We start from the raw sequence: 13114 nt of genomic DNA on the forward strand, positions 1-13114 counted from the left end.
ATAAAAATATGATATATAAAGATTAAATCATTAAAAATTTTGTTCTCTACTTTAAAAACTAAAAATTTCTACTATAATTAAAATCTTTTATTAAATATTTTATATATACTATATATTTACATATATAATACTTACATTTTTACAATACTACATGTTCTGATAGTAATTGGAATAATTGTCTGAATCTAAATCTGCTGTAGTTATAGACGAATCACCTGTATTACATGGTATTGTTGGTATGTTTGATCCTTGAATTGTGAAGCCATGATAATCTTCAGAGCTAATCGGTTTCAATACAGATGATAGATTTGCCTCAGGTGTGGGGGACTCGTCTATTAAACTGTCTGTCATATGCTTTTTAAAGAGCTGTGTGTCACTAGACGCAAGATCAGACTGCGTATCTAAACTGATAAGACTAGTTTCGTCTTCGCCCTTGCTAACTTCCAAACTATCGTCCCCAATAAGGGATGGAAAATCAAATGTCGGCGATGGCGTTACGGAATCTTCCACCAATGATGTTCTCATCAAATCACTTGATAGATCTGTCATTACACTGCTATTCACGTTATCGTTGATAGAATGCGGATATATCTGTTACATGACACAATTTAAAACGTCTTGCAATGTTTAATTGATAAAAATAGTGAATTTTTGTAAAAATTTGAGAAAAAAGTTGCAGCTATATAATCTTACCTGTGGAATAATTGGCGGCGGTAACTGGTAGCTTTCAAAATCTTCACTATCTAAATTAGTAGGCACTCTCTGACTGTGAGATATCAACAATGGTGTCCTTTCAATCACTTTACTCACATCCTCTTTAATCTTTTCTTTGAATTCAATCATTTTGTTTTTTAGTTCTTCCGTTTGTTTCACGATATCGACATTTTTAGCTTGCAAATCATCCAACAAAGTTATATCTTCACACATCAAGTGTAAACTCTGTATATAATTGTAATTAAATGTTATAAATTACATCTATAATATAATAATCAAAATTCTCAATACATTAAGAATATTACTTCGCATATCATAAGAGCCGATTCCCATGTATTAGCTGGAACACATTCCCCTGACATGTATGCATTAAAGTCCTTCTCAGCCATATTTAAAGATTCTGCAGTCAAGTTTTCGATAAATGATACCGCGCAACACTATAATATTATAAATGATTCTTGAAGATAATATTGAGACTTTAATTATATAGATGACACAGAAAAGTTTTGCAAAATGTAATGTAAATACTTTGACAAATTTAAAATACCAGATTTGTGAAGTAATAGCCTCCTTCTCCAGTCATTAATCTGCTGGCGTTGCAAAATCTCGTAATAAAATTTATATTGCTCTTAAGACGTACAGGATTAGCCTTTAAAACAATAAATATTAGCGCAGGAAGGAATTCATCAGCAGACGCTGGTCCATTGACAGATTGTTGCAATAATAAGAATATATTTCTACAGCAATGAATAACACATGCTAATTTCTCTTGAGGCGCTTTGGCAGAATCCATATTTAAAAGATCTAAAAAATGTTTTAATTATGTTATACTGTATACAGTGACACATAAGCATACAGCACCAAATATCAAAACTATATAAATTTGTAGTAATACATAGTTAATAACATAGTAGTATAACGAACCTGTAATGGATGTGTAAACAAGTTCTCTAACTTCTGAGCTTGTTTCATGAATTCTGCATTCTAAATTTTTGCCACTAACCCAATTTAATTGCCGTATCCTGTTGTAAGAAGAAATTATTTAATATTTTTAATTTTAATATATTTTAAGCTACTCTCTTAATTTAAAATATATACCTTTTTTGTATAGCCAAGTCTTTTTCTTCATCCGATGTGAATGGAGGGCAAAAAAGTATTCTGTATAACAAAGTCATAGCATATCTTTCAACATAATCTAACAACTTCTCTTTAATATCTGATGGTATGTCTGTAACAGAAAGGATAATAGATAAATTTTCAAGTTTCTTCTACAGAGGCACATAAATGTGGCGTATATCTTACAAATTACAAACCTGCATATTTAGGACTATTTTCTAGACGTTTTCCAAACACATGATAAAAATTTTGCGTTATCTCTGATAATTCTTCTATCCTTTTTACATCCTTGTTTTGGAGTATGTCTACTACAAATGAATGTATGCACTTTCGTACGTCCTTCTCTATCGGGGTCTTGGCTATATATAACAATAAATCCCTATTTTCTGTCTTAATTTTTTCGACATCCGGATTGTCCTTTAATAATTCGTGATATAATTCCTGATAACCTTGAACTTCAAATTTAATGCATTGAACATAATAGAAAAATAAGTAAATGTTGTATACATTAATAAATAATTGTTTATAGTAATACTATAAACAATACATTGCTATAAAATACCTTTTGCAGTAGGTTTTCTAAACGAAATATTTAACAATTTATACTTTTTCTCTTGTTGTACCTTCTTTTCCTCTCTATGGCTTCCAGAGCTCACTGATCGATTAATGTTATCTCTAAAAGAATAATAATATTAATATTAAAGTAAAAAGTAAATAAAATATCAATTACTTTATTTTTAGAAAAAGCCAAAATTAAGGGAAAACCAACAAAATGTGTATATTACCACACACACACACACACACACATACACACACATATATATATATATATATATATATATATATATATATATATATACACATTATATTGACTTCAGTTTGCGGACAAATTTTCTTTAAATTAATATTGATCATTGATACTACTAATAAAATTGGAGGCATTATTATATAATTTCTGCTCAATGTTCAATAACTATGAGTAAAAGTAAATAATGCTTTTAGAACTTATCAATGCAAATGTAGATTTTAGAAACATAAAAATGTTTGACTTGATTACTATAATTTATAATTCATTCATTGAAGATGTTATTTAATGGCTATTGAAAATTATACTAAACATTACCTCAAAAGGCCGACAGTACATTTGAGTCTCTTAGAAGCCAAACTGATCATATAATTAATGTTCCACTACTAAAATTGAGAAATTTACAAAAAAGAAAGGATTGATCACACTTTAGGTTCTTCTCTAAGGATTCATGTTCAATATTTAAACAGAATTTCTTGCGAAAAAATCTGAGAGTCAAAACTAGAGTACTATTATGGATACAACGAATACTCTACAAATAATACACCCATCAAATGTTACAATTGCACTAATGTCAGTTTACGTTGGCCATATACGCCATATACTTTCATTATATCCAAAAGCATAGCGAAATATAACATGACATTTTATGGGATAAAGAAATATTACGTGTCCAAAAGTTGCGAATGAGATACGCGTTCAGCCTGGGCTCGTCGTTTTTGCAAATGTTCCCGATGACATTTGCTGCAGTAACCTTCCCACTCCGCATTGCCGTAAAATCCGCAACCGTTCTTGCATTTTAAATCGGCTTCGTCAATACGAAGAGTCGGTGTTTTCGTAGAATACATGCCTTCGTGCGATCAAAATAAATGTTTATACCGGTAAGTAGATACGAGGTTGTCCTTGCCGTTGATAGCATAGAATCTTAACCTAAGGCAACAAAAAATCTACATCCAAGTCTCAAACTGGAAACTGAGTGTCTGCTGCCTGTTGTTATATTTCAATCTCCGTCAAGACATTTTTGCAAATCCCGCAATAGTAAACGATAGTACTTTGCGAATCGTTAAACGTCACTTTTAATGGAAAAATTGACAGAACGCAAAAGCAGAAAGCAGATTAAGGCTAGAATTTCACTTGACGTTTATCGACATGTCGGACGAGTAGCGATTGGCTATACAGCATCTATATATAGAAGTCTGTGATTGGCTATTAGGTATCAGATAATTCTTAAAATTGATTGAAACTCTAGCAATTCCCTATTCGATAGCCAATCATCGCAGCCTAATCAGACGTAAAGATTTCTTTCCTTTGATTGGTCAATTAAACGTTGTGACTTTTAGAAACTTTTTATCTAATAACCAAATCAATTCAACGTGATTGGTTCTACTTTCAGAACCAAGAGTTTTAGTTTCGAGAAATGTGTAGCCAATCGCTACTCGTCAGCTTGCAATTTTCACAGAAAATCTTCAGTATTTCACGCGCGCCACAATACGTTATATGTTGTATTTACAGATGTAATAGTTTATCGTGTTTAATTAAAATTTATTGTTTATTTACAGATACATATATAGCATACGTATCTTTTGTGAATTTAAACCTATCATGCGTATATATTTGCAATATGAATCCTTTAACGTATGTATTTGTTAATTTATAATTTACACATAGGTTAAGAAACATTAGCCCAAACAAATAAAAGGAACAAATATTACTAACAGATATAAATTTATATATTTTACATGTATATATAAAACAAACATTTCTAATTTTAAATATAATATATATATATATATATATATATATATATATATATATATATATATATATATGCACATACGTATGTAAACTTTTAATTTAGAAACTAAAATATATATTACATTTGTACTAATATGTAAGTAATTTATATTTTTAGTAATATCAAAAATAATCAAAAATATAAAGAAGCTCAATGAGCAAGAATTACAAATATTACTAATTTACAAATTTTATTTACAAATATTATTAATAGAGATATAAATTTATATATTTTATGTTATATATTTCTAATTTTAAATATAATATATATACATATACATATCCATATAAACTTTTAATTCAGAAACTAAAATGTATATAACATTTGTACTAATATGTAAGTAATTTATATTTTTAGTAATGTCAAAAATATAAAGAAGCTCAACGAGCAAGAATTACAAGGTGGTAATAAAACATCTTGGCATGACCAATATAAAGATAGCGCTTGGATTTTTATCGGTGGCTTACCGTATGATTTAACAGAAGGTGATATTATCGCTATCTTTTCTCAGTAAGTCAAAATTTATGTATAAATTACTCATTTGTGTAGGCAACTAAACTTTTATAATAAATATAATACATATTGTAGGTATGGAGAGATAGTTAATATAAACTTAATCAGAGATAAAGATACTGGAAAACAAAAGGGATATGGCTTCTTATGTTATGAAGATCAAAGAAGTACTATACTGGCAGTTGACAATTTTAATGGTATAAAGGTACATTTTAATACAAGTAACTATAAACTATTATTATTGATAATATCGTAAGCTATTATTTTCACTTGTTAGCAATGGTAAATAAGTATGTAGCAAAATAATAATGGTCTTTCCATATGAAAGTGTATATGTGTTTGTATATATGTGTGTGTGTGTGTATGATTTTCTTTTGTAGATTTTAGGCAGAATAATACGAGTGGATCATGTTACCAATTACAAAGCACCAAAAGATTCCAAAAATATAGATGAGGAAACAAATAAATTACGGAAAGAGGGTTGTGCTCCAAAAAAAGATTGAGATATAAAAGATGTATATATAAGAAATTGATATATCAAGGTATTGTTTTCAAGTATATTTTTATACATAGATTTATACCTTTATACTTAATCACACGTACACATATATGCGCACAGACACAATAAAAATATATTATTGAATAAAGGCTCCATTACTTACAATTGATTTATTATTGCAAATAAAGTCTTAATTATAATTGAGTGTTATATAGTTGAGATTGAAAATATTACGTAAGTTATTATTTCTACCGTACAGTCTTACTTTCGAATTTGATTTTTTTAAAGTCTCAAGTATAGAAAATACAGTAAAGTCTTTTAGGATTTAGAATTAAAGATTAAGAAGCTCTCCGTTTCATATGTTAAAGAGAATAATATTGTAATATTAATCATGTGTCAACCCACACATACGTGCAACAAACTTGTATCAATGAGTTATATTATTATTATTTTTGAACAGAATGATATCAAGAGGAACCAAATTCACTCATCCATTTCTCATATTTTTCCAAGTCCTCTTGGGAAACGCTTTTGTTACATCTCTCAACAGCTTCGTCAAAATCTGCAGCAGATACAGGCAAGTCCAATTCTTCCTTTGGCAACTGTCTGATCTGATCAGGTCTTAAACCCGCAATTTTCTTTCGCATCAGCATCATTGAAGCATCTCTAAATGATGGAGTAAAGAGTAAAAATGTTATAAAAATTAATTTCATAATTCTCATAATTATTTCATTATTCTCAATGTTCTCAATTCTTTACTCACCTACAAACATTTGTAATATCTGCACCGGAATAACCTTCGAGTTTCCTTGCAATATCTGCTAGATTTACAGATGAATCCACCTTGACCTCACGAAGGTTTATTCTTAACAATGCTTCTCTACCTTCGTCTGAATAATGAAAAAAATCGGAAAAAATATTTTATATTAAGAATTAGGATACATTGCATTTCGTGTTGAGAAACCAGAATATTTATCAAGACTTACGATTAGGTAACGGAATATAAATACGTTTTTCCAAACGTCTTCTCAGAGCTTCATCGATATCCCATGGGAAATTTGTCGCTGCTAATACCATCACCACTTTACTTGGATCTTCACTAAAAAAAAAAAAAAAAAGAAATACTTGATATATCTATTCTTATATTGTTATAATCAGTAAAGCAAATATCCCAAATGTCCTTTTTTTTACCTATTGGAACTTATTCCATCCATTTGAACAAGAAGCTCAGATTTCACACGACGTGAAGCTTCGTGTTCTGATTCAGACCCTCTTCTAGAGCACAAAGAATCAATTTCATCAATGAAGATTGTACTGGGTGCATAAAATCTAGCCTGTGTGTTTACACAAGAAAATTAATACTTTTAGTAGAATATTACGTTTCTTTAGAGAAATCAACAGAAAATTGTTTAGATACAGATTATCGTATATTATTTTATTATAATTTTACCATTTCAAATAATAGTCGAACGAGTTTTTCCGATTCACCTCTATATTTTGACGTCAATGTAGAGGACGAAACATTGAAAAATGTTGTGCCACATTCTGTTGCAACAGCCTTTGCAAGCATAGTTTTGCCTGTACCTGGTGGCCCAACCATGAGTACTCCTTTCCAAGGTCGCCTAATTCCCTAAAAATATTACATTTATGTTGTTATGACATTAAAAAATTTTATTGCAATTTATGATAGATTGAGAAAGAAGATATACTTTGAAGAAATCAGGCATCCACATTGGAAGTACAACTGCTTCCTCCAGCAATCTTTTTGCTTCATGTAAATCTGCTATATCATCCCAATGAATATTTGGATTTTTTTGAACGATATCTCTTTCTACAATATTTCAATAATTGATCATTACAAATCAACAAATTTGTTTTTCATATTTTTACCAATATCTTCGTAAATAATAGTAATAATGACATTACCTAATATTTCAACAAGATCTTTATCGGTAGTGGATGGCTCAAATTTGCGTTCTTCTAATTCAACATCATCTTTTTCTGTCTCTGACTTGTCCTGTAATTATTGTAGTTAGTAATTTATAGTTTTATAATTTTTTTACAAACAAAATATAAATATGTATTTCTTTCATTTAGCTCACTGCATTACCTTATTCGTATCATCTTTTTTTACAATTTTCTTGTCATCCTTTTTGGTAGTAGCCTTACTATCTGGTTTTTTAGTTGTAGCAAGAGATTTTCTAGTATTTGTTCGATTTTGCTGTTTCTGTTGAACTTTTTGCTGCTTTGAATTTCTGAAAAATATAATCAACTAAATACTTTTTGTATTACATAGTTAAGCATGTAACATAAAATATGAAAAGGTATTACAAATAGAAACATTTAAAAAGAAAAGAATAAAAATTTTAATATTAAATATATATAGAAAATATTAATAAAATTATAATATATTGTAGACTTATAATAATACTTTTGTTCCGTTGGGGTTAAAGGTGGCCACACATCAGGATCTCTAGCTGGCGTTTGATTCCAAGAGGGTTCCGAATTGCTGTAAGACCATAAAGCAGGATCTCGCGTTGGTTCTTCGAATGACAAACATGATGTTCCTGAAATAAAAAAATTTATTATACCATCAGTCTAAATAGAAAATTTATTTATCTTAATTATAATTATATCTACAAATTAATTATCTTGTATGTTCTCTACCAAGCAATCTTTCTCCGTGTGTATCCACTTTGAAAAGTTGCAGCGTGTTGGATGTAGCTTTTACTTTTTCAAACTCTTCGACAATTTGATGTTGTACAACTTGCCACTTTGCCTTACGAGTCGCGTCTGCTATGGTCGCTAGTAATCTATGTATTTGTTGCACAACCCCCTGATAATAAACGCCAGACGTATCGTAATTTCCCATCAATGCCATCTCACGCGCAAGTTTCGTATTCTCGCAAATTTCGTTTATTGACACAGCCATGATTCCACTTTTGCATATAGCGAGAGGATATAGATATAGAGTGCAAGATTTGTACACTTTCGAAATAGATATACAAGACGAAAGTATCAATCACGAAATCATTAAATTTTTCCAAAGTTTTCGTAACGGCGAAAAAGTTCCTCCGCTCGTACATCGATGTACATTTTCTCGCGCTCTGACAGTTGACGATGATGATGTCAAACTACACAGTTACATAGCTGCAGGTTAATTCTCATCAAACAATTGTACGTATTGTATATAGGTATGTGTATAAATTAATTCAGGTGCATCGATAAATTCACGCTTGTTTTTAAATTGATTTGCTCGACAGTTTAATGCTTTTACAGAAATTATACGAAAGCTTTCATAAATTTTCTGTCATGTTTGTTTAGCATTTTTTTTGTAGTTGCATCACAGAAGATTACGATAAAAATAGCTCTCTCATCAATGTCATATGTACAAAAACGGTTTTTTGCGCATGCGCATAAACTTAAAAAAAAAATATATATATATATATATTTAGGGTGATTCCACTATAGACCAATCACAGTTGACTCTAGAGAAGAATAATCGAATACGATTGGTCAACTCTTACGACATCCGACTTACGACAGCTATTGAAAACTGATCTTAAATAATTGATTGCTCTAGTTTAAAGTTTATCGTTTTTCTTTCAATACAAAGGGAAAAAGATAACACGAAACTGATGCGGTCAGTTTAGCTAAAAAAAAAAAAAAAAAAAAAAAAAAAAAACAGATCTGCGATGTCTGTCACGCAATTGGCTATCGAATAGAGAATTTTTAAAGTTCCGAAAATTTTTCCATTTGACAGCCAATCATGTGACATTACGTTTCTTGCTGAAAATAAGAAACTTTCATAAAATACTCTTATATAGGCTTTTTATTGTTTGGCTGTCTTAAAAAATTATTTAAAAGTTTATCACATATGCAAGATTACAGGTTCTTGTTCTGTATAATTATTATTTAATGCTTTTTTTTAGATCACTCTACATCAATCCGATTTATCAAAATTTGCTCGCTCGACAATTTTTCGAACACAATCATTGATGGCTGCTGCACGTCTTCCTGTCGTCTGAATTATTTCTCCCTCATTTTGCTGTTCGTACTTCGTACCGGTGATAGCTTGAGTTAGTGTTCTCTTGTTTTGATCAATAATAGCTACCGAGAAGTTCTCAACAGGTTTAAGAAAAAGTAAGTATCTTATCGTAATTTACTACATTTATATCCTATAACGAAATATCTTGTATGTTTAATTTTGAAAGTTGCTTTTCTTGGCACATATTCTGTTACGTGTTACACGTTACACGTGAATTTTGAACGTTGGGCCATCTTAACTCGTCCTTTCTATCATTTATGTTTATATTTTTTTGTTTGTTTTTTCTCACACAAAAAAAGTCTTACACTCGCAAGCTCTTAATGTTATTCCTTGAGTTTTATAAACTTATTAGTTAATACTAACGATAAATTGATATAATCGCGCGAATCTTATATTATCAACAACGATCGTCGAAAGAATTTTTAACGGTAATTTAGACACTATATAAAATGCTATCGTGCAGCAATTTCTTAATGTTTCTAGCTAGATTAGAATAAAGAATATTGAAAGAAAGATAAAAAAAAGGAATAATAATCTCTAAACGTTAATTAATTATATGTGTACATTTTTTTTGCAATGTATATGTTTAAGACATTTTTTTCGTTCTCGCGCATCATGTATAATTTTTTATATTTTAATAAATTTTACAGTAATTTATAATGCTGTTGTAGAAACTTGGAGAAAATGGGTAAAGCAAAACTAGGACAAAACAAAGATTTAAAGAATGCAAAGCAATTGCATACAATAAAAAAGGGACAAGAATCAGTAAAAAAGGACAAGAATCCTAAGTTTAAAAGTACACCAAGCAGCAAGATAGCTCTGATTAATAACTCGAAACTGCACAATAAAAATGTATCACTTCAGAAAAATTTCCCGAAGAATACAGATGTAAAGACTCAAGATTTATCTAAGAATGCAAAGCAATTGAAACAAAATCCTGCAAAGAATAAGTTAAAGTCTCCGAATAAAGCACAAAACAAACCAGTGACCTTTGACGATATTGATTTAACTTGTAGAAGAGGGTTGAGGGAGGAAATAGATGATTCTGACTATGAAGGACTTGCAGAAGAATCAGATAGCGATGTCCCAAATATCTTTGGAGAAACTTTACAAGATGAATCAGATGAAGATGATGAGAACTATGTAGAAGATGAGGACAAAGAAGATGACGACGATGACAACGATGACGACGATGATGACGATGATGATAATTGTGATATTAAAGAATGGATGCTTAATCGCAAAAAAGATTGTACCGACGAACAGTTTAGTGCACAAATTTTAAGAAATGAGCCTTACCATCAAATGATCCTTACAAGATTTAGACAGCTTGAATCCCAGCCAGATGAAGATGATGAGGACTTTGAAGATGACGACGATGACGATGACGATGACGATGACGATGACGATAACGATAACGATAACGATAACGATAACGATAACGATAACGCTAACGAGGACGAGGATGACGAGGACGAGGATGACGAGGACGATGATGACGAGGACGATGATGACGATGACGATGACGATGACGATGACGATATAAAAAAAGAAATTAAATATAAGGGTGTAAAAATGTTCAAAGGTGTAAAATCAAAAGTTGAGAATAGTGATGAAGATGAGAATGACGATGACGATGACGATGACGATGACGATGACGATGACGATGAAAATTCAGTATTAGGTTTAGAAACACTTCTAGAAAGTAATATCGCAGACGAGGACGATGATGAAGATTTTAATGAAGAAGATGAAGATGATGAAGATGATGATATTAGTGACGAAGATGAAGATGTCGAAGAGGATAATAATGTAGTAAAAATTACAAAAAAGAACACTGCTGAAGCATCTAATAGCAAAGATATTCCTAAAGGACAAAAACAGTTGAAGGAAGAAAAAAACAAATTGACTCCTGAACAACAAGAAGAGATTGATAACAAAACTATTTTCATTGATAATATACCAAAAGAATCAAAGAAAACGGAATTAAAAAAAGTATTCAATAAATTTGGGCCCATTAATAATATACGTTTTAGAAATGTTATTCCTCAAAATCCAAAAATGTCTAAGAAAGTAGCTGCTATAACGAAGCAGATTCATCCATCAGTAACTACAATTGTAGCGTATATCAATTACCAGTTTCAAAAGTCTGCTCAAAAGGCAATGTTTATGAACGGACGGAAATTTAAAGGAAATTACATACATGTAGAAATAGTTGCTGAAGCTGCGAAAAAAAAATGGGATAGTAAGAAAGCTGTATTTATAGGAAATTTGAGGTTTGGTACGTATATGAAACTATTGTTGATTTTATTGTTAATTTTAATATTAATATCCTATATAATAAAAAACTTAATTAATAATTAATAGTTAATGTTTTTTTGAAAATCTAGGTATAGAAAACAATACCGTCTGGAAATTCTTTGGTCGCTGTGGACAGATAGAATCCATACATTTAATGCGTGATCAACAAACAGGTCAAACCAAAGGAATGGGTTATGTCAATTTCGCAAGTGAAAATTCTGTACCCTTGGCTCTGCAGTTAGATGGTCTCGAGATTCTTAAGCGACCAATACGAATAAAACGATATGTAACTGAAAGTAACAAGGGAAAAAAACGAGTTTCTTCAAATGACAATGATGATAACCCACGAAAAAAACTCAAGAATAATCTGGAAAAAGCTTATAAAGTTAGTATTTTTTTTTTTTTTTTTTTTAAATTTTTTGATAAAAATGGAATTGATATTGCATATATTGTTTTCTTTTACAGGCTGATAATGAAGCAAATATTAAAAAGCATAAAAAGTTACAGAAAAATAATGCCAAACACGAAGAAGAAAAGTCAATTTCATTTCAGGGTCGAAAAGCTGAGTTCAAAAATAAAAAAAATAAACAAAATAAACTTGACAAGGAAAAGAAGAAAATGGCAGAAAAGCTTACAGCAAAATCAAATAAATCAGTAAAAGTCTAAGCCAATAATATTGCGATATATTTTATAATTTTTTGTAACGCACGTTTTACATTCAAAGACGAGATTTACACTCTGCATTTATTTACTAGACAAAGATATATACATATATATTAGCATTTTTATAAAAAATATCGGTTTTTAAATAAGAATTGTGAGTTGGCTCAAATATAAATAATAATGAACTTGTATGTAAATATGTTCTTTTCCTATGTATTATTGTAACGGAAATTGTGTTTTGTTTAATAAATAATACTTCTTTGAGCGTCATTGCATTATTTTGATGAATCTGCGTAATGTTTCATTAAATTATTGATTTTACCATGTAATTGAAACGGTAATTTCTGAATATTAATGGATGCGCACTTTAAACAAAAGCGCTGTGTGTAAAATATGCTGCATCCTAAGCACACAATGCGTTTGCATATACTACAATCGGCACCTAAAACTAAAACTTCACCCTTGTTTGGCAAACTGAACGGATCTTTCATAATGTAACAATCTTCCAGATAAACCAATTGACGAGCAAACGATGGTTTTGCACCTTTATAATCGTAACGTTCCTTTAAATGACAAAACGAACATGTAAAAGTGCCGCATATATTTGCCGCGGTTTGCTGACTCGTAGAAGTATTCTGTTGTACTTGTTCGTAGATATCA

The 13114-nt window shown here is 30.2% G+C and overlaps 4 protein-coding genes across 7 annotated transcripts; 2 read left to right on the plus strand and 2 right to left on the minus strand.

Annotated features, from left to right (window-relative positions):
• Position 1: 1 nt before the first annotated feature.
• Rabex-5 (Rabaptin-5-associated exchange factor for Rab5) lies at positions 2–3796 on the minus strand. The gene is made up of 9 exons (XM_072899894.1): positions 3305–3796; positions 2393–2505; positions 2028–2285; positions 1813–1942; positions 1639–1736; positions 1262–1518; positions 1020–1151; positions 694–939; positions 2–591 (listed from the first exon to the last, which is right to left on the minus strand). Exons 1-9 carry the CDS (start codon positions 3481–3483, stop codon positions 148–150), a joined length of 1857 nt encoding a protein of 618 aa, XP_072755995.1. The 5' UTR covers positions 3484–3796; the 3' UTR covers positions 2–147.
• Positions 3797–4107: 311 nt separating this feature from the next.
• On the plus strand, positions 4108–8033 carry LOC140669786 (RNA-binding motif protein, X-linked 2). Of its 3 annotated transcripts, none has more exons than XM_072899900.1 (5): positions 4108–4270; positions 4788–4940; positions 5019–5148; positions 5324–5485; positions 5903–8033. In XM_072899900.1, the coding sequence occupies exons 1-4, from the start codon at positions 4257–4259 to the stop codon at positions 5444–5446; spliced, it is 420 nt and encodes a 139-aa protein (XP_072756001.1). In that variant the 5' UTR covers positions 4108–4256; the 3' UTR covers positions 5447–5485; positions 5903–8033. The 3 variants fall into 3 exon arrangements, with proteins under 3 accessions (XP_072756001.1, XP_072756002.1, XP_072756000.1); XM_072899901.1 differs by having other exon boundaries at positions 7896–8033; XM_072899899.1 differs by having other exon boundaries at positions 5324–8033.
• On the minus strand, positions 5124–8374 carry Kat60 (katanin p60). The gene is made up of 10 exons (XM_072899897.1): positions 8110–8374; positions 7874–8009; positions 7553–7697; positions 7369–7459; positions 7152–7273; positions 6893–7072; positions 6634–6776; positions 6429–6541; positions 6206–6332; positions 5124–6108 (listed from the first exon to the last, which is right to left on the minus strand). The coding sequence occupies exons 1-10, from the start codon at positions 8372–8374 to the stop codon at positions 5910–5912; spliced, it is 1521 nt and encodes a 506-aa protein (XP_072755998.1). The 3' UTR covers positions 5124–5909.
• A 104-nt stretch (positions 8375–8478) lies between these two features.
• LOC140669779 (uncharacterized) lies at positions 8479–12724 on the plus strand. Of its 2 annotated transcripts, XM_072899892.1 has the most exons (5): positions 8479–8619; positions 9375–9585; positions 10162–11771; positions 11881–12176; positions 12257–12724. In XM_072899892.1, the coding sequence occupies exons 3-5, from the start codon at positions 10175–10177 to the stop codon at positions 12455–12457; spliced, it is 2094 nt and encodes a 697-aa protein (XP_072755993.1). In that variant the 5' UTR covers positions 8479–8619; positions 9375–9585; positions 10162–10174; the 3' UTR covers positions 12458–12724. The 2 variants fall into 2 exon arrangements, with proteins under 2 accessions (XP_072755993.1, XP_072755994.1); XM_072899893.1 differs by lacking the exons at positions 8479–8619; positions 9375–9585 and adding an exon at positions 9768–9918.
• The last annotated feature ends 390 nt before the right edge of the window (positions 12725–13114 follow it).

The sequence above is a fragment of the Anoplolepis gracilipes genome, chromosome 9, assembly GCF_047496725.1.
Source record: "Anoplolepis gracilipes chromosome 9, ASM4749672v1, whole genome shotgun sequence".
In the NCBI taxonomy this organism is placed as follows: Eukaryota; Metazoa; Arthropoda; class Insecta; order Hymenoptera; family Formicidae; genus Anoplolepis; species Anoplolepis gracilipes.